A 21,178-nucleotide genomic window follows, 5' to 3' on the forward strand; every position below is an offset into this window, starting at 1 on the left:
CAAGACCATCACCATCCAGTATGGTGAAAGGGTGTTGGGACTGGATGTGAGAAACCCATGTTCAGATCTCTGCTCAGCTAAGAAGCTCAACAGGTGTTCTTGGACAAGTTTCCTCACAGGGTTGTTTTGCTGTGAGGCTTTAAGAAGAGGAAAATGTGTCTTGGAAGAAAGGCTATTGATCAATCTTTGCACATTAGATAGGGTGACCATATGAAAAGGAGGACAGGGCTCCTGTATCTTTAACAGTTGTATAGACAAGGGAATTTTAGTAGGTGTCATTTGTATATTATTATTATTATTATTATTATTATTATTATTATTATTATTATTATTTATATAGCACCATCAATGTACATGGTGCTGTACAGAGTAAAACAGTAAATAGCAAGACCCTGCCGCATAGGCTTACCTGGTGAAATTCCCTCTTCATCACAACAGTTAAAGCTGCAGGAGCTATACTAGAGTGGCCAGATTTAAAAGAGGGCAGGGCACCTGCAGCTTTAACTGGTGTGATGAAGAGGAAATTTCACCAGGTTTTCCATATATACAGATGACACCTTCTGAAATTCCTTTTTCAATACAACTGTTAAAGATAAAAGAGCCCTGACCTCCTTTTCATGTGGTCACCCTACATTAGAGGTAAGAGAATTTCTCTCTCTCACACACACACAATGAATGAAGACCAGAAATATGCAGTAGAATATTTATGGCATTCCAAAGCAGTTTATCTCACATTCTGGCCCCTATCCTTATAAAGAGGTAAAGAGTTGAGGAGAGATTGCTTTGCCAGGACAGGGACACAAGAGGAACAATCAGAACAATTTGACCCCTCTCTATAGGGCTCAGTGAACTTCAGCAACTGTGAGCTGTCTCTCACCGTGCTTATTCAGAAAACAATATGACCTTATTTTTTTCAGCCTTAAAATAGAAATAAATGTCATTAGAAATATTAGAATAAATGAAATGTTGGCAGTCACTTAAAGGTTAACATTATTATTCCTTTAACCTGTAACTGTAGGTCTGAATCAGAATCTTCATAGATGCGACGAGCCAGTCCATTGTTCTCAGCTGCCAGCTTTTCTAAAGACCCATAGTCAAGGTCGTAGCCAAACCCAAGGTTATATAAAGGGTATTTCCCTTGAATTGCATTTCTGACATTATCTAAAATCACTTGGGTATCTCTTTCTCCTATATAAAAATATAAAATAATTAGCATTGTTCTTGGTTACATAATTTTGAAAAATTATTATCATCATTAATAATAATATGTGATTTAATCAGTAATTTTTATAAACAATAAGCAATTAAGGAAGCAACCCTACGGCCCCTATACAGTGTCTGGAGACCATAGGATTATTCTATTTACTGGCTCCCCACCCCCTTCCTTCCCCTTGTAGCTGGCATGGAGAAAACCACACTGGCTACCTCACCTAGGGTGACCATATGCAAAGGAGGACAGGGCTCCTGTATCTTTAACAGTTGTATAGAAAAGGGAATTTCAGCAGGTGTCATTTGTATATATGGAGAACCTGGTGAAATTCCCTCTTCATCACAACAGTTAAAGTGCAGGAGCTATACTAGAGTGACCAGTTTTAAAAGAGGGCAGGGCACCTGCAGCTTTAACTATTGTGAGGAGGAGGAAATTTCACCAGGTTCTCCATATATACAAATGACACCTGCTGAAATTGCCTTTTCAATACCAGGAGCCCTGTCCTCCTTTTCATATGGTCACCCTACCTCACCGCACTCAGAAACCTGAGCATGGAGACACGGAAAAGGAGGCGGTCCTGAGGGGGTGGGAAGGGAGGCGACCAGAGAAGCTGCCGTACACAGCGTCATGCCCCTACTTGAGGAGTCCTCTTCAGAGGAGGAGCTAGAGGACCCAGAAGCCCAGGATGCCCTAGAAGTCAAAGCTCCAGACTGGGGACTGCCATTAGCCTCACAGAAGCCTGAGCCCTCTGGGGAGGTGGTTGCAGGGCCATCCCTGCCAGGAGAAAGAGACTCTGCATCTGAAGCAGAGATTGAGCAACCGCCTGACCCCAGGGAGGCTAATAGGGCTCTTGTGCAACAAAGTGCTCGCCATCAGAGAAGGACTCCTCAGGAGAAAGTTACTCCTCAGGAGTAAGGCTCTGCAGAAGGAGGCTTGATCATGCCTGCTGAGCTCTGGCTGGGGTTCAACAGGCTGTGGGCTTAAAAGCCTGCAGTAGCAAGCAGCCACTGTGGGAACAGTCTTGTGTCGTTGAACCGTGCCTCTGCCTGATACCCTGTTTCTTGACCTTTGGACAGCCTAACGACTCTGCTCTTGGACTATGTACTGCACTGATTGTTTACCTGTGTTTTGACCTTTTGCCTGTTCTTTATGACCACTCTTGTTGATGCCTGCTGCTCTTGTCCACCTGCCTTCCTGTGCTCTGACCTCAGTTTGGAATTTGACCACAGTCTTGTTACTGCCAGAACAGGACACACAGTTTTCTATGCTTGCCCTTCTGCTCCAAAGTGCTGTGGTTTGATGGGCTAAATCGCCCGTCTAGCAAAAATGCAGAGTGGCTGGAACACAGAGGCGAAGGTCACTTCCATGCTCCAGCTGCCCTACATTAGAATAATCAGTAGTCTCTGACTTCAGTTGCTGCCGACTATCAACATAGGATTGCACTGTTCAACCTATGCCAAGCATACATGTCAAAAGTATGAATCCCTTTAATTAAGGTGTTATTGTTTGACTTACATTGATCGTATTGCTCTAGCTTTTATAAAGTATTAAAAAAACTAAATAACCTGGGTTTTGCTGTTTTTATGCTTTTAAATTTTTGTATATTTGTTTTTAATGTTCACTGTTTTTAACTTTTGTAAACCACCCAGAGAGCTTCGGCTATGGGGCGGTATATAAATGTAATAAATAAATAAACAAACAGTGCAGTTAAAATACACCGATATTTTTACAATCTAGTCTTGAATGTCTTAAAAAAACAACCCTTTAAACAGTGAGGTGGATCTTGCACCCTTTACTGAAATTTCCTTACATTCCTCCGCCACTGAAATCCGAAATACTGCCCCTATTCAAGCTTTGTGAAAGCCTGACATTTTTCACAGTCATCTCATATGCATGTGAAGGTTCTTTAGCCTGTCAGGAAATATACCTTTAGTGGGCCTGCCGTCTGTCAACATGATAATTAAGGAGGCACTTCTTTCTGGCACAGAACCATTTTTCTGAGCGTCATTCAGCATTTCAATCCCAGCCATTAAGCCACCATTGAGATTTGTCCCTGGAACATACAGAGATGCAAAATTTAAAAGTAGCAGATGCCTAAATGAGGCGGTGTATTTGTTATCCACTTATAAAATAGAAATAACTTCTCTATGTGATGAAAGAGAACTCATTGCAATACTCCATGGCCACATTGGATTTTTAGAATGGGAATTACAGAGCATTTCCCCTCAATTTCACATATTCCTCTTTTAAAGCATTATACAGGGCATACTCTGGCACTGACGCTGATTTGATGCAGTACTAGGGTGACCATATAGACTGGAGGACAGGGCTCCTGCATCTTTAACAGTTGTATAGAAAAGGGAATTTCAGCAGATGTTATTTGTATGCTAAAGCTGCAGGAGCTCTAGAAGAAGCCATCCCTCACTGGTGGAGTGTATTCTTTGCCTATTGAGAGTCCCAGGTTTAATCCCCAGTTAGAGTCTCAGGTAGTGGCCTATCCAGTTGAATTTCAAGATGCCTTTTAATAATGTATCAGTTTTATATGTTTTTAATCAGTTTTATGTATTTTATGGTGTTTTGTATTTGGTGTTGTTCCCCTCCTTGATCCAGAGGGAGAGGCGGGTAATACATTATTATTATTATTATTATTATTATTATTATTATTATTATTATTATTACTATTATTATTATTGAGATGCTCCAAAAGATCTCTGTGTCAGGCCCCCAAAGAGCCACTGACAGGCTGGCAACAGTCGACAGTACTGGGCTACATGGACCAGTGGTCCAATTTACTGTAAGGCAGCTTCATATGTTTTTTTGAACTCGCAGCACACATTAGGGGTGTCCATTTATTTCAGGACAAATTAGAAAATGAGACAAACAAGGCCTTTCCCTTCCCTCTCACCAATTATCATGAGCCCAAAGAAGCCCGAGGTACAACATTATTTATTCTTATTTTATTTGGCCGTTTTTACCCAGCCTTTCTAGGATAAAATCAAACTCAGATGACTCCTGAATCGCTAGCAGTAGCAGCAGCAGCAACATGGGATGTAGCTAGGTATGATAGAGAGGGTGTTGGGTGGGGGTGGGGAGGAAAAGAAAGAGAGTGAGAGAGCTTCTTTAAACCAGCGATTTATACCACACTCATGACTGGTCACTCACAGATGTTCTCGGGCCATCAGCCTCTTGTGTGTCTCCCATTTCATTTCCTGGTTTTAGCATTATAAATTAAACTACAGAAAATCCAACTCTTCTGAAATAAGTCAGGATTCCTTGAGATTTCCTGCCGTGTGCAGGTGAAGTTGAGCTATAAAATGCCCACTAGAGCGCACTGTTTCCATTGAACTATAGGGGCCATGTGGTCTCTGCTCTCTTCCTCTTGTAATTTCAGCTCATTGCAAATGCAGAAGAGAAGAAGGAAGCAGAGCCATGGTAAGAAAACATGATTTCCCCCGATCTGAAGGAGCCCACAGAGGGAGAAAGGGAGAGCATGAAGGAGGAAATTGATGTTCTAGCTCTCCATTTTTTTACTCATTCTAGCAAAAGTGTCCCATCATCCTGTTAGGTCTTCTTTCCACATGGGACCCTCCAATCACTTCTAACTATGGGATGGATGTGTGGAGGATAGGAAGACACATTTTAGTTCACAGTTCCTTCACTCTTTGGAGTGTGTGTCTTTGAGCTTGGCTTTGTGTGCAAATTAAAGCACAGTTCCTCCTCATTTCTTTTTGTTTGCCTACAGCATTTTTGTTTTGTGACTTTGTTTTGACTGATTGGATCTTTATTCTCAGTGGCCCTGTTTAGAAGACACCTTAAACCATGGCTTTAACCACAGTGGCTAAGGCCAAAAGCCTTAGCCACCATGGTTAAAGCCATGGTTTAAGGTGTCTTCTGAACGGGGCTATTGGTTTGTGGCTGTGGAGAGGAGTGTTTAACACTTTATTTTGTGTTTATAGTGTTTAACACTATTAGATTGTAAGCCTATGTGGCAGGGTCTTGCTATTTACTGTGTAATCTGTACAGCACCATGTACATTGATGGTGCTATATAAATAAATAATAATAATAATAATAATAACACTTGAATTCCAGGTGTTATTTCTAACTTGACGTATCTTTGGCAGGAGCTCAAGAAATGGCATTCTCTAGTTGTACCCAGAGTCTGGAACTCTCTCCCCATGAATCATAGAATAGTAGAGTTGGAAGGGGCCTATAAGGCCATTGAGTCCACCCTCCTGCTGAAGGCCACCTAGTCCTCTTGTTGATGACCTTCCTCCAACTGGTAAAATCCTTTCTTTTGTTTAAATGGGTGTTTGGCTTATGGAGCTGTTTTGTTTGTGCCTGCTGCTCTCTGTGTTAATCTGTATTTAATTTCATGGTGTTTTAAGTGGCTGCCATTATATACACTGTTATCTGTTTTTTAAAGGTGGTTTTATATTGCTTATTTGTTATGCAGTCTTCTTTACTGAGCTCTTTATTATAGCTGGTCTCCTTGAATACTTTGTATAGCAGTCTGGGCTCTTACTTACCAGTTGGCCTGCTTTGCTCCCTCATATAGGATGGGGAGATGGGCCATAGGGCCAACCAGCCATGCAGGTTGGCCCCAGAAGGCAAGACTGGAGACGTTCCCTCACTGGTCCATTTATTGGGCATAAAAGCAGACCCCCAGCATGCGGTTGGCTATTGCTGATTTAGCAAGGTACAAATGCATCAAAATAAATAAACAAATAAACAAACGTTTCCCCCCCTTAAACTTACATCCAGCTATATTAATGTTTCGAACATAACGTCTTGCTTCATCCAGGTTCTCAGGTGTGGCTTGGATTAAGGTATGTTTCCATTTGTGTACATCACTACCAAACAATACAAAATTCAAGTAGTCTTCTTCTTTTATGTCTTCCAATATTTTTAGCAGTGCATCCTTTGTCTAAAATAAAATAAACAGAAGCAGGAAAGATGACAGGAAGGAACTACAGACTGGACATGGCCAAAATCAGGGGATGGTACTGGTGGGCAGCTGCACTTAAGGACTGCACTTAACTAGGGTGCCCAGTGCTGTTGACCAAAGCACACGCCAACTTCTCCTTGTCATTGCTACCCAGTTTCCTTCTCTATCTCTGTGGCCCAGAGGAAGAATGCAAGCAAGAGATGAGAATGAGAAAGTACAACAGCCATCATTGCCTGCTCACTCGCCTGCCCTTTCCCTCAGGTGTTGTGGAGATTGGTGCCAGAGAGAAATGGAGAGTGAGTGAGTGATTGATGGTGCAGAGGAATATAGGGGTTTCCCACACACACACACACAGAGGACATCTTGCGCAATGGCGCCGGCATTGAGCTTGGACACAATAGTTTATCTGAGTCAAGATTCAGACTCAAAATGACTGCGTACTCAAGTATCTGCAGATTTTATAGGCATTCAAGCTAACAACTGCTCAGGTCAAATGTTTATGGAGGCATCCTCCTTTCTGCTAACATCAGAGTCAGTGGCACATGGATTTGACTTTAGCATATTGAGTTACCTGTTGTAGTTTTCGTCCAGACATTGAGATACTGACATCTATTATAAAAACAATGTTCTTAGGCAAATGTGAAACATTTTTTGGTGCAAAGAAATGCACAAAGTATCCATTGACAATCTGAAACAGAATAATAAGAAAAATGTGTGTGTGATGGTGTTAAGGTCACATCTACAAGCACATTGATTCAGATCAGTCTTAGTTACCTGTAAATTCCCTGGGGACTCTCTGTTCACATCATATTTGATGACAAAATCTCCATCCAACAATGTTGTTGGACAATTGACACAGGATCGTTGTTGGTCCAGGGTCGGCTTGAAAGTCACTTCACCCTGAAAACACAAACATCCACCAACTTAGATTTTAAGAACATAAGTGCAATGCTGGATCAGACCGATGGTCTATGTAGTCCAGCAGTCTGTTCACACAGTGGCCAACCTGCTGTCGACCAGGGACCCCCAAGCAGAGCATGATGCAGCAGCACCGTCCCACCCAAGTTCCCCAGCAACTGATGTACCCAGGCTTACTGCCCTGGATACTGGAAGTAGCACATAACCATCAGGGCTAGTAGCCAATGATAGCCTTCTCTTCTAGGAATTTATCCAACCCCCTTTTAAAGCCATCCAAATTGGTGGCCATCACTACATCTTGTGATAGTGAGTTCCATAATTTAACTATGCACTGTGTGAAGAAGTACTTCCTGTTGTCTGTCCTAAATCTCCCACCAGCCAGCTTCATGGGATGTCCCCGGGTTCTAGTATTTTGAGAGAGGGAGAAAAATGTCTCCCTATCCACATTCTTCACACCATGCATAATTTTGTACACCATGCATAATCATGTCACTCCTTAGCCGCCTTTTTTCTAGGCTGAACAATCCCAGCTGTTGTAACCTTTCCTCTTAGTGGAGATGCTCCAGCCCCTTGATCATTTTAGTTGCCCCTTTCTGCACCTTTTCCAGCTCATATATATATATATATATATATATATATATATATATATATATTGACCAGAACTGTACACAGTATTCTAAGTGTGGTCACATCATAGATTTGTATAAAGGCAGTACTATAGTGGCAGTTTTATTCTCAATTCCTTTTCTTATAATGCCTAACATGGAGTTTGCGTTCTTTACAGTGGCCGCACACTGGGGTGACATTTTCATTAAACTGTGCACCATAACCCCAAGACCTCTTTCTTGTTCGGTCATTGCCATCTTTTAACAATTAATTCTCAAGCAAGGATTTTGTGTTCAGACTGAGATCACTGAAAAAATATTTTGCAAGACAGTTAACACCTTGGGTATGAAACACACACTCAAAAGCATGAGGCAGAACTTAGTATTATTACCTCCAGCAAGTACCTAACCTAAACCTCAAAATATTTGTAGGGATTTGGAATTCACTTTGTACATCATTACAAAAGGGAAAATAAGATCCTTAGTTTGTACTGAGATCACTACTAGGAATACCTTTTTTCCTGAGAAAGACTTATGTATGACTGGTAACAAGTCATTAGTGATGAATGATCCTTCGGCTTCCAAATAACTGATACCCTGGGGTTCAAAGATGTTTGCCTCAATCTGAAATGTTGATCAGAATAATGCAATCACTGACAAACACAGAAATGTAATCATTCAGGGGTAGATTCAGTAAGAGAATATTAGACAAATACATATATACAGCAAGAATTTCCTAGGTAATAGCTAACAGCAAGGATAGGCAACCTTTTTGGACCTGTGGGCACCTTAGGCCATTTGTCATGGGCACCACCACAAAATGGCTGCCATGGAAACCATGACTACTCACAATGAACAAGCAACCTGCCTAAAAGATTTAGTGCAAGGCACGAAATCTGAGTTCCAACACACTAATAACTCCTTTGACCTGTAGATTTCAGTGACAAGTATTTCCCTTTTTCTTGGTGGCTGGACATGCTGCAGAGGAAAGCATCAGCCGGCAGCCTCCCACCATCTTTATTTTGTAAGAATGTCTCTAAACCCCACATGTGGCTCAGATGCATTTATGGGAAATAAAGATGGCAGCAGCTGGAGACCCTCAATTTACTTTGAAGTAATTTCTGCTGCCAGAAAGACAATTTGTTCATTTAAAAAATAAATAAATTAAAAGTGGTAGAGGTAGAACATCTCAATGGCTACCAAGAAAGTTGTCTAAGGTGCTTTGGTGCCTGCAGGTACCATGTTGCCTATCCCTAGGCACAGAATGTGTGTTTCTAAGACCTCATTTGAATCTGAGAGAACTCTGCTTGGCAGCCATCTTAGTTTGAGTAAACATGTAGCAAAAAGCATTAAGACAGCATCTCAACCATCTTCTTCAACAAGATGCACACATTCCTTCGAGCTTCTATCTTTCATTCAAGATCATTCTGAACTACAAGCAGACTTTACAGCAATGCCATTTAATATGATAGGTACATTACCTCAAACTTATTGACAAGCTGCTTTGGATTTACTTTTATGAACAACTCATACTTTCCAAATCTTCGCTTCAACAGTTCCTCATAGGTCAACACAAAAGTGACTTTGCTGGCTGCCGCAATGTTGACTGTAACACTGAATTTTTCAGTTTTTCTCCCAGAGGCCCTTCACACATAACAAAGAGGTTTATTACAACATGTGCTACAGAGATCTCATTTTTCAATGTTGTATGTTCTTATCAATATAAAATTCATTTCACTGTAATTCTTTCACACTTAAAGGAGTCACTTTTGAAAAATCAAACTATAATGTATATTTCAAGTTGATATCACCATTAATACCATTATATTTTGTACCATGGCTGGTTAAAACACAGAAAGCTAGAATGGGTTAAAGGCACAACCTCCTACTCTGTGTCCAGATTCATAGCATCTCTTTTGATATTTTGATCTGGCAGTTATAATTTTTATTATTACATTTATATCCTGCCTTTTCCCCTCTTGCAAGGAATCCAAGGTCGCTTACCTGGTTCTCCTCTTCTGCATTTAATCCTCACAACAACCCTGTCAGGTTGAGAGTCAGTAACTGACCCAAAGTCACCCAGTGAGCTTCATGATCGAGTGGGGACTAGAACCTGGGGGGATTCCACACGTCGTACTGAGGCCGCTTCCATGCGGCCCCAGTGCGACATGAAAGCGATCGTGTAACTTGCCTGGCGAAGAGACGAGGAAGAGGCGTCCTTGCCACCGCCACCCACCTACCTCCTCGCCGGCCAGGATGGAGAGTTTGGTGGAAGAAGGCGGGGTGGAAGCTCTCCACCCCGCCTTCTTCCGCCGAGCTCTCCGAGCCGGCCGGCGAGGAGGTAGGTGGGTGGCGGCGGCGGCGGCAAGGACGCCTCTTCCTCGTCTCTTCACTAGGCAAGTTACACAATCGCTTTCACGTCGCACTGGGGCCGCATGGAAGCGGCCTCAGTACGACGTGTGGAATCCCCCCTGGATCTCCTGAGGCCCCAGTGCAACACGCTAAGCGTTATATCACACTGCCTCTCCTATAATATTGGGCGACTTGAAGAACATTAGTATCATTACAAGTAAGGAGTTTGACCACTCCGACCTATCAGAAGTTGCTCATCCCTAATATTTAATACAAAAGTTAACTATTGGCGAATGTATGATACATGCTTGCCAACCATACTGTGATCTATCTATCTATCTATCTATCTATCTATCTATCTGTCCACAAATTTCTTTCTTTTTCTTCAGAAATTTATTTATTTATTGCGTTTCTATCCTGCCTTTTTCCTCCAAGGAACCCAAGGTGGCAAACATAATCCTCCTCTGCTCCATTTTATCCTCACAACAACAACAACAACCCTGTGAGGTAGGTTGGGCTGAGAATCTGTGACTGGCCCAAAGTCACCCAGTGAGTTTCCATGGCTGAGTGGGGACTAGAAACCGGATCTCCCAACTCCCAGTCTGAAATTTAGCCACTACAACAAACTATCAAGATGTGAAAGGATCTCACTCTCACTTTACTAGACCTGCAGTCTGTCCCCTTGAAACTGCCTGTTGATACTGTTGTTGGGCAGCTTCTTTTTCCTTTATAGTTCCAGGATAGGTGACGCCATCAATAGTCCTAGTGGAGAAAAAATAGGTAAATATATGTACATATATGTCGGTAACATGAACATACTTTTACTGGCTGTGTGTGTGTGCGTGTGCGTGTGCATGCGTGTGTGCATGTGCAACTCATCAAATTCCTTCCAGTGAAGTTTAAAGTGAAAATTATAGCTTATTACATTTTGCTGGGTACACAGTACATTTACTTAAATAATGAATATTTTCAATTGTCTTAAAGGTCAGATGCACTAAATACCATGCAGCAGATCAAGTTTTCTCCAGGACGAATGTGCAATTTATGTCCTGAAAAAGGAAGGGGCCATAGCCCAGTGGTAGAGAATATGCTTTGCATGCAAAAGGTCCCAGGTTGAATTTCTAGCATATTTAGATAGGGTTGAGAAAGATCCCCATTAGTCAGGGTAGACATTGTGTTGGTCTAGAATCTGGCCACTAGGTGGACAAATGGTCAGACATGATATAAAGCAGCTTTGTATGAGGATTTTTTTTTTTTAGAAATAATGGCTATTAACACAGAGAAAACCTGAATGAATTCTTGTGCCAAGGCAGGTGAGAGATGGTATCATAGAATCATAGAATAGTAGAGTTGGAAGGGACCTATAAGGCCATCAAGTCCAACCTCCTGCTCAATGCAGGAATCCACCTTAAAGCATCCCTGACAGATGGCTGCCCAGCTGCCTCTTGAAGGCCTCTAGTGTGGGAGAGCCCACGACCTCCCTAGGTAATTGGTTCTGTTGTTGCACTGCTCTAACAGTCCGGAAGTTTTTCCTGATGTCCAGCCGGAATCCAGCTTCCTGTAACTTGAACCCATCATTCCCTGTCCTGCACTCTGGGAGGATCAAGAAGAGATCCTGACCCTCCTCTGTGTGACAACCTTTCAAGTATTTGACCAGTAATGAATGTATTACTTTATTCGAAACATTTTTATGCCATGTTTCTAAGGTGGCTAATACAACAGACTGACTCAATAAAAATGTGATGGTATTTTTATTCGGAGGAATAAAATGAGTGATGGTGTTTTTATTGTTTGTAGTTGTAGTGATAGCCACCAACTTGGACCGCTTTAAAGGTGGACTAGACAAAACTCATGAAGGATAAGGCTATCAATCCATTGATATGAATGGATACTAGTCCACATGAGTGAGAAAGTGCTATTGCTCTCATGCCCTGCTTGTGGGCTCCTATTGCGGCATCTGGTTGGCCACTGTGCAAACAGAATGTGAGCTGGGTAGGTTTTGGTCTAATCTTCTTATGCTCTTCTGCAAAAGCCTCTTTTATACTTTTGTGCAAGAGTATTGTGCAAGAAAAGGGTAGTTTTTACCAGATTCCAAATGTGCAATCAATCAGACCCTGAGCATGAGTAAATCCCATTCCAGGGCAGATGCAAACCAAGGCTGGGTTAAATTAATAGGGATCTCAGGCATGTTGAAAGAAAAGAGTACCAGAGGTCAATTTAGCTCACAACTGAGCTACTCCTCAAATTGTCTGAAGAGATTAACTGCAACCATTTGCCTACTACAGCTAAATGTTGAAGCCAAAGTTGCACAATACCTAAATCACTTCTTCTGGCCACTGAGCCTACCTATAAAATAATCATTACCTTTGAAACATAGAAATCAAATGTAAACGAAAGCAAATAATGAATGCAGTTTAACTCCATCACCACGTATTTCGGGTCTAAGTTGCACCTGAGCGTTCTTATCACAGTTGTTTAGAAAGTCGGTTTTACATACATGGTGAAATTGGTGATGAATGCTGTCTTGGGGAGCTCCACATCAAACAAGGCTTCCTTGGACACATTGCCACGATTGACGGCTCGACTGGTGATGACATTATGGGAAAACCGGGAAGTAACTTTGCAATCAATTTTCATGCTATAGATATCTATGCCATCTGTGATCTGGAAAGACAAACATTAGACAATAGCTACCACCTGTTGAACAGGATAATGCAACATTCACAATCAGTAAGATTTGTGAAACTTAAAACATTATTTAAGTAGGTACTGATTCTTAGAATTTACCTTCAATTATGTTAATATTTTTGATATTCACAAATAATGGAATACTCCTATCACATCAAGGATAGCAGAGTGCTATCATAAGACTTTTCATCGAGACCTTTGTCATTTCCTTTAATTGAATCCAATATGTACTTTGTTTCATTCGTATCTGATCTACTGCCACAGGAACTTCATCTAGCCTTTCCACTTAATAGGATTACTACTGCACTTCCACAGGAAACAGCGAGAAAGTTTAGCTTTCTCTCATCTATTGCTTTACCCTAACATTTTCATGACACAAGGTACTGTTTGTGATGAGCAAGGACAGTGTGGGGTTGGACATAGGAGATCTGTATTCAAACCCAGCCTCAGTTATTCAAATAAGGGAGGTTTAGGGTGCAATCCTATCGAATGCACCCTTGCTGCTCGGAAACGCCCAAACTCGGAGGCTTCAAAGTTTCCTATGTCCTGCCAAGCTGAAGCTGGCAGGGCAGGAAGAATGGTGGAAGCCATCTTTTCCTCCCAGTCCTCCATTTTTCCTGATTTTTGCTAGATGGGCTTTTCAGCCCACCTAGAGAGGGCACTTCGGAGGGGGAAAGAAGGAGATTAGAGGATGCTCAGGATATGTTGTATCCTGGCCTCTCTGGCTTCCTCCTATCCACCCCACCCTCTGGAAGTCCCCCTTTCCTCCTCCTCCGAGGTCACTTTGCCAACCTCAAAGAGGCAGCCAGCATGGTTCTCTCTGCACTGGGTGCAAGGGGGAGAGGGAGTGGGTCGAACCTCTGACCCCCTCAAAGTCGGAGTGCTATCTCTGACCTCGGAGGGGTTTCCCAAGCCATCCAATGGTCCCTGGGATAATCGCCCAGGAACCACAGCATTGCTCTCTTAGGATGCTGAAAAAATGTAGTGGGAGCACCATTGACTTGCATAACCTCTTTGAACATATAGCGCTGTCAGATTGTTCCATCTAAACCTGTACTGCTTGACTGACAGCCATTCTCCAAGGTCCCAGGCAGATACAGGGTTCCCCAGATGACCATGCCCTCTTCTCCTGGTCTCACTCCCTTTCCCCCAACCATTGGCCATTTAGTCATTTTGCCGTTCCAAAAAGTTGAAATGCCCTTCCTAAGGCTTACTTACTGGGAGTAAGAGCTTTGAAATCAAAGATGATGGTATTTGGACCTGCCCCTTTTGTCACTGACCACCACTGGAATGCAGCCCCCAAGAGCTTCTCCAAACATGAGAATGGCCATACAAGTGCCTCCTCCCATATGTACCTCCCTGGACCTTAAGATCATCCCCAGGGGTCCTTCTCCGTGAGCCCCTGCCAAAGGAAGTGAGGCAGGTGGCTACTAGGAGGAGGGCTTTCTCTGTTGTGGCACTCTGGCTCTGGAACGAGCTCCCCAGAGAGGTTCGCCTGGCACCTACACTGTACTCCTTCCACCGCCAGCTGAAGACCTTTTTATTTTCTCAGTATTTTAACACCTAATTTAACTTAAATTTAAACTTTGCTGTTTTAATTCCGTATTTTAACCTATATCAATTTCTGCTGTGTGGTTTTATCCTGGTTGTGCTTTTTATATTGTATTTTGTAATTGTGTTTTTAGACTGTTGTTTGTTTTATTATGCTTTTCATGGTTTTAATTTTTGTGAACCACCTAGAGAGGGGACACTTTGTTGGACCTCGCCCCCTTTTAAAAACAACAACAAAGAACTTTCCCCCATGCTGTTTCCCCAACTGAAATTGCCCTCAGCTCTACTGAAGAAGAAGAAAAAAATACAGGCACAGTACACAGATCTCAGATCCCTTTTGATCTCCGAGGTTCTGTCTCCTGGTATTGATTTGTTTTTATTATGACTTGTTCTTTGAACCATTTATTTCTACATACCCTTTGTGCCGTCCCTGGTTCAATAAGCAACTAAAGCAAATATACTGAGCAACATTTGGTTGCACAACTATTGATTGCAGTGGTTTAGGAGTTACATTGCCAACAACCCAAAATTGGGAGAAAGGATGAAGGCTGGAAGAGAAATGACTCTGGTGGTATCTCTCCATCCACAGATTTACGAAATGGCTTGCTATATTGGACAAAAGCAATTGTGTGGCCATTTTTAGTATTACACGTAGTATTACACATCCTTTTAGAGTGTCATCGGGGGACGGGGGAAATCATGTTTCCTTACCGTTGCTTTTCTGTCCCACAATAGGGACGAGCAGCTTAATCGTCTCTATTGTGGGAAATAACCACATGGCCCATTCAGTGGACATTTCTATCCTGCACACAGCAGGAAATGGCGGCACGTATTTTTTTTTTTTTTTTTTTGCGACGGGAAAATGAGCAGAAGGTGTGGGAACGTGTGAGAGGCAGATGGCATTGTAAAAAGGACCTGAAAAAATCCATAAGTGCCCAGTAACGAGCATGCTATAAAATGCTCATCTAATAGCGTTCTTCATTACATGTCAGTTATTTTCTTCATACGAAAATGTAATGTGCAGAATGTCAACCCTTACACATCGATGATGAACCCATGATTGCTTAGCTAACTGGAAGTCAAGGACATTTGACAGTGTGGTGTAGTGCTAAGGGTTGGACTGGGTGTCAGGGGATCTGAGTTCTAATCCCCACTCAGCCATGGAAACCCACTGGGTGACTTTGGGCCAGTCACAGACTCTCAGCCCAAACTACCTCACAGGTTCGTTGTTGTGAGGATAAAATGGAGAGGAGGGGGATTATGTATGCCGCCTTGGGTTCCTTGAAGGAAAAGAGGCAGGATATAAACGTAATAAAGAAATACTTATATACACCTTCACCTCAATATAAAACAATTATATTTCTTCAATGAAAAGGAAAGTGCATGCTGTTCTACTCTTCCTGTCAAGTGAATGGTGGAGCCCTTGTAGATATAGGAGCTCACAGTACTCCCACATCTCGAACGAACTGTGTGTGTGTGGGCACATATCAGGGTAATAGAATTCTACACAAAACCAATATAAATGGCCCGGGCAATGGGGAGGAATTGCCTCTGAGTTCAATGTAGGCTGTACCTGTGCAACAACCTAGACTTATAAATTAGAAGAGTACTTACAACATCTGCAGCATTTCTCTTCTGTGAAGAAATAAAAAAGCAAAGCAAATATGTCATTATTGCGTAAAGGTGTGGAAGTACAATGGAAGGCAGCCAATGCAGTGCAATACAGAGGATACAAGTCAACAACCTTGCTGCCATATTCTTGGCCATTTGAAGTTTCTGGTTACTTTTAAAGGCAGCCCATGTTGTGCAGTAATCCAACCTTGACATTACTAAAGAATGGGTAACTGCCAGCAAACAAAAAACAAGACCGTCCTTTTCCAGGCAGGGGCACAAGGGGTCCATGTGGAGCAATGAAAGGTGATAAACCACACTCAGTACCATGGATGCCACTGGCATTCCTATTAGAACACAAACATGATTTTGTGGGGGTCTAGGAGTCCATGGAGAAGTGAGGACTACCACTTTTTGTGCTGGACCATTGCCAGAAAGGGCAATAGTCCAGCACACAAGTAGTAGGCCTCCATTGATCCTATCCACATCATCAGGCTGTACAAACAGAAAAGTATCCATTGACAAGCAAGGACAAAAGTTACATCCGCTTGATCTGTATCAATTCTGGCACCCAAGTTGGGACAAATATCAATTTTATCTGAAAGGTATTTCACAAATTGGTCACAACAGTCTATCTTCTTGCAAGCCAGAGTGCAGTAGGCCTCTGACCACCCCAAAAAGCTCAGCTGGGTGACTGTGCAGATGCAATGTTGGCAGAGAAGTGCAATTTCTTCACCACCCTCATTGCCATGAAGTAGGCCTTAAGGTGGCCATGTTCAATTGGGCTTGTTCTGAGTTTTCTGCAAATGTTGCTCTAATCAATGCCCCACACATTTCATCAGCCACAGTACCCTGGGAAACCAGGGGGGTTGTTTGGATCCACCCTTTAGGAGAAGACGCTCAGGAGCGATCATGTCAACCACCCAGGCCATTTCTCCATTCCATAGGTCAACTAGGGCTTCAACAGTATCACCTGCTGATTTTTGGTTTCTCCTGATTAAGATATTATCTTATCAATAACATTGCTGGTCATTCTGCGACCAACAGAAAGTCGCCATGTAATATCTCAAAGGTGGGCCTTCTTGGTGGCTGCACCTATTCCTGAAAAATATGTGTGTTTCAAACACCTCCTGAAAATCAGCTTGTTGACTCAGGCTTTCTCTGGCTTGTAATTAATAGCAATTAATAATATGCTGCTCCATCTTAATGTTTCTTGAATTGTTTTGTATTGTTACTGCAATTCATTTATTTTTAAATAGCAGAATTTAAATGTAATTTTTAACATTTATATGTGAACCATTTGGAGATTTTATTATATTAAACGGTACATAAGTATTACTAATAAACAAATGTTTCAGAGGGAACATTTTTGAGACAAAAAAGTGGCTGACAGGGAAAATGATATGATTTCAATCCCAATTGCAGCTTCAAATTATCAGAGCTTTGCAATAGAAACTGGGTGCCCCAGAATTAGGGTGGGTGGGTAATAATAATAATAATAATAATTTTAAAAAGGGGGCTGTAATAAAACATTTTACCTCTCTTTGGCGCTTGGTTGTTTTCTAACACTGGAAAAACAAGTGGCATCTTAGAGCCAAATTAAATGTGACCTTTATCATGTAGAAGGGCAGCACATAGCTGATTCTTGGAACTAAAATAGCCAGTGCGAAGGGGAGGGAGGAATGATCTGGATTAGGGTGATATGGGGGAAGGGGGCTTTACTCCCTTGCCCCCACCACAGTCCTAATTATAATTGATCTCCCACTTGCTACTTGCAATAGGAAAAATGCTCTCCTTGGTGCCAATGGAGCTTTTCTCCCATTGCAACTAGCAGGAACTGGGGATCACAAAGGGTTAAAGTCCTCTACTCCATGCCACGTTCCAGGTCTCAGCGTCACCCTGTGCCTACTGTTTTAAAATGGAAATCCCCTGTTTTGATGCTTTTTGTGGTTTTAAATTTTGTATATTTGTTTTTGTAAATCGCCCAGAGAGCTTCGGCTATGAGGCAGTATATAAATGTAATAAATCATCATCATCGCCACAAAGCCAAATTACATGACAAATGTTACATGCAGTTTGGACACCCAGGGCCATCTCCTCGCTCAATTGATGGCACGCTGGGGAGTTCCTTCCATGAAAACCTGGGGTGCAGGCAGAATCTTGGACATGGTTTATTGTGTATCGATGGGAGATGTGTCCAGTTCTTTCATTATTTCTTGGGTCTGAGTGCCACTTCTCCAGAATTCCAGAAATTGGAGTTGCATCATTTGCTACTGCTTTCTGTTCCTTCTGCATATTTTGCACTTCTTCTTCCTCTTTCTGTTACTGATGCATGTGAGCACTGATGTACAAAAAAGCAATCTTGATGTGACTGTATGAATGACTTATCACGATTCTTTATGCATGATGTTTAAGCAGTCCACAGGCGTGGTTGTGTGCGTGTGCACGTCAGTAAAACAACACACAAAAAGAACCTTGATAAGATTGCATCAAGACTGCTTTTTTGCAGTGTTTTCATCAGTGTTTTAAAAAATACATATATTGGTAATATAGAACTGCAGCAGGAAAGATATGAATACATTGAAAGCTGCAGCAATTTACATATGCATATTTGCAAACAGAAAACAGAACAATTGCAAATTCATTGGTTCCTCTTCAGGAACTCCACCAGGTTATTCAGAATTAGAAAATTCAGGGAGAATTTTACATTTGGAAATTTTTGGAAGTGTTCCAAATGCTTCTAGGCAATTAGGGACAAAAAGAGGGCATGCGCATTACAGAAACAAGGCTAATATTCCCCAGTGCTCTGACATGTGTATCCTCTGAACCTTATAATTCTAAAGGACACATCCAACATCTAGGAATCCTTGATTTCAAGGAGAAATACTTCATCAATCAGTCACCTTTTATTGTCAGGAATACTTGTACATTGGAAGAAATAAAAAGATATATTTAAAGTTGAATGCCCAGAATGCTTTAGGTAGCATTCCACTGCCAAAATGATAGGGTTTCTATAGCTGCTTCTTTGTACACTTACCTTGATGTTCCTGAAATGGGTTATTACAAAATCAGATGATCCAAGGGCAGGAATGAGCACCAGCAGAATATAAAACAGCAAATGGTTCCCCATGGTCAAAGAACGGATGAGCAAACAGGAAGGAATGCACGGTCTTATAACTAGTTTTGAAAAATATTAATAAGTAACCGGACAAAGCTACCAAATATTTATGCAAAACTTCTGTCAATAGCTGTGCCTAGGATTGCCAAGTCTTCATCACCCCAAAGGCTGAGACTCTTGGGTGTGATATAATGATGCTATGGGTGTAGGCAGTGAGGGGCCCAAAGTGCCAAAGCCCCGGATCTTTGGGGTGCAACCCTGATTATCTGGGCCGACACCTCACACCACTACCAGTCAGAAGCCACCAGTTCTCCAGCAGATGGGAGGAGACAGGGTTAGCTTATTGTCTTTTTTTCAGGCGATTTCTTGGTAGCGGGGAAAGCAGACTTTTCATTGGCTGAGTCTCTGTTTTGCTTCTGAAACAAGCATGAGTCTCCTGGAGACATTCCATATCCCTTCTTCTGCCAAAGTAATTGTCAAAGTAGTGCCTGCAAACAGTTGCTGCAAAACAGGCCTAAGCATGCTTACTTAAATGTAAGCACCACCCAATAGCTGAATGGGAGATTTAGAACTTAGTAAATGAGTTTTGGACCTATCGGTTGCAGCCTTCACTTTGAGGAAGTGGTGGATTAAACAAATGGGGGCAGGGAGGGAGGGGGACGGCAGCGAACAGATGTCTCAAGATAAATTTTGGACACTCTTAAGATTTCTTCCGTGATTTCCCCCTGAATGTTATATACATTCTAAAAAGCTTTCCCCCTTTTCCTTTATCCTCCTCTCTCCCCTCCCCCACTCTGACTTTATGACCTAATCCCATTGAAAACATACTTTTTTTTTAAAAAAAAAAAATCTCTTTCAAAATATTTTCCTTTAATACGGTTAGTACTGCAGTGACAGAGTTGTTAAAGGGGAAGAAAAGTAGCAACTTGCTGGTGGTTGAGGGATATTTAAATTCTCAGTTTAGCCTTTGCAGCTTTGATTATTCATGTTCTTCAGAGCAGCAAAAGTATAATTTTGCAAGGGTGTTAAATGGAGAATCTATGTAGGTGATGGTTTGGATGGTTTCCCCACTTCCTTTAAGAGGAGGAGGATTGTAAACCCTGCCTTGGTTGCCTTAAAAAGCTTCATTATCCAAATCCTAGGAAAAAGGAGGGACAGTTAGCTGGTTGTCAAAGTCCTCTACACACTTCTGGGGAAATAAGCCCTATTTAATTTGGGCTAATTTCTGAGTAACGTATAGGACTGTGCTGTTAAACTGTTTTCATATCTTTTAAAATTCATATCTCCGTTGTAGTGTCCCAAGGGAAGATGAGGAATTGCTGTAGTTTCAGTGGTAATCATATAGATAGGGTGACCAACTTTCCAGCTTTGCCCAGACAGGTCTAGATATTCATGACCTTTCAGAATGCTAGGTTGCTAGTTTGTTGTACTAGATTTTTCTGCACTTGTTTTTCTGCACTGCGTCTTTTGTTCAGTGGAAGCAGTATGCTGAATCTGTGATTATGGAGATGAGAAAGGTGATGGGGAACAAGTGTTAAATGTTAGGAAAGGCAAGACTATGGTCATCCAGTGAAGGATTTTATTTATTTATTTATTTATTATTTATTTATTGCATTTCTATACCGCCCAATAGCCGAAGCTCTCTGGGCGGTTTACAAAATTAAGACAATTCAAAACAAAACAACAGTATAAAACCATAATATAAAATACAATATAAAAGCACAACTAAGATAAAAACAGCAGCAATGCAAAAATACAAATTTAAAATACAAATTTAAAACAGCAAAGTTAAAATTAGTTTATAGACTGTTAAAATACTGAGAAAATAAAAGGTCTTCACCTGGCGTCTAAAAGAATATAATGTAGGTGCCAAGTGAACCCCCTTAGGGAGCTCATTCCACAGCTGTAAACATCTTTACAGTCAGAAAAAATAGTTGAGGGAAGGGGAGACTGTATCACAGAGAGTATACCAAAAGCTTCAAAGTACAGCAAAAGCTACAAAAGCAGGTGTGAGTGAAGTTAATTTCAGATACATTGAATGTCTCACAGGTTCTTTATTTGAGAGATTTTTAACAGTAAGATGTTATGTAGAACAGGTTTGTCTTAATTGTGTGCTGTAAAATCAGACGTGACCAAGGCCATGTTTGGGTGGGCACGCCTCCTTGGGGGCTGGACATA

The 21,178-nt window shown here is 41.7% G+C and overlaps 1 protein-coding gene across 2 annotated transcripts in view; it reads right to left on the bottom strand.

Annotated features, from left to right (window-relative positions):
- The window catches only part of LOC134395134 (inter-alpha-trypsin inhibitor heavy chain H3-like), a 32,305-nt gene extending 12,991 nt beyond the window's left edge, over window positions 1-19,314 (bottom strand). Inside the window, exons 1-11 of one of the 2 annotated variants that reach the window (XM_063121158.1) lie at window positions 18,920-19,303; window positions 15,886-15,906; window positions 12,530-12,696; window positions 10,690-10,794; window positions 9,162-9,324; window positions 8,194-8,304; window positions 6,932-7,057; window positions 6,729-6,845; window positions 5,968-6,136; window positions 3,138-3,263; window positions 1,007-1,188 (exon numbers count right to left, since the gene is read on the bottom strand). In XM_063121158.1, coding sequence (XP_062977228.1) covers window positions 1,007-1,188; window positions 3,138-3,263; window positions 5,968-6,136; window positions 6,729-6,845; window positions 6,932-7,057; window positions 8,194-8,304; window positions 9,162-9,324; window positions 10,690-10,794; window positions 12,530-12,696; window positions 15,886-15,906; window positions 18,920-19,012 — 1,380 coding nt within the window. In that variant the 5' untranslated portion in view covers window positions 19,013-19,303. Of the gene's footprint in view, window positions 1-1,006; window positions 1,189-3,137; window positions 3,264-5,967; window positions 6,137-6,728; window positions 6,846-6,931; window positions 7,058-8,193; window positions 8,305-9,161; window positions 9,325-10,689; window positions 10,795-12,529; window positions 12,697-15,885; window positions 15,907-18,919 lie in introns of both variants that reach the window. The other variant, XM_063121157.1, reaches the window with a different exon arrangement.
- Window positions 19,315-21,178: the final 1,864 nt, after the last annotated feature.

This window comes from Elgaria multicarinata, chromosome 3 (genome assembly GCF_023053635.1).
Source record: "Elgaria multicarinata webbii isolate HBS135686 ecotype San Diego chromosome 3, rElgMul1.1.pri, whole genome shotgun sequence".
Classification (NCBI taxonomy): Eukaryota; Metazoa; Chordata; class Lepidosauria; order Squamata; family Anguidae; genus Elgaria; species Elgaria multicarinata.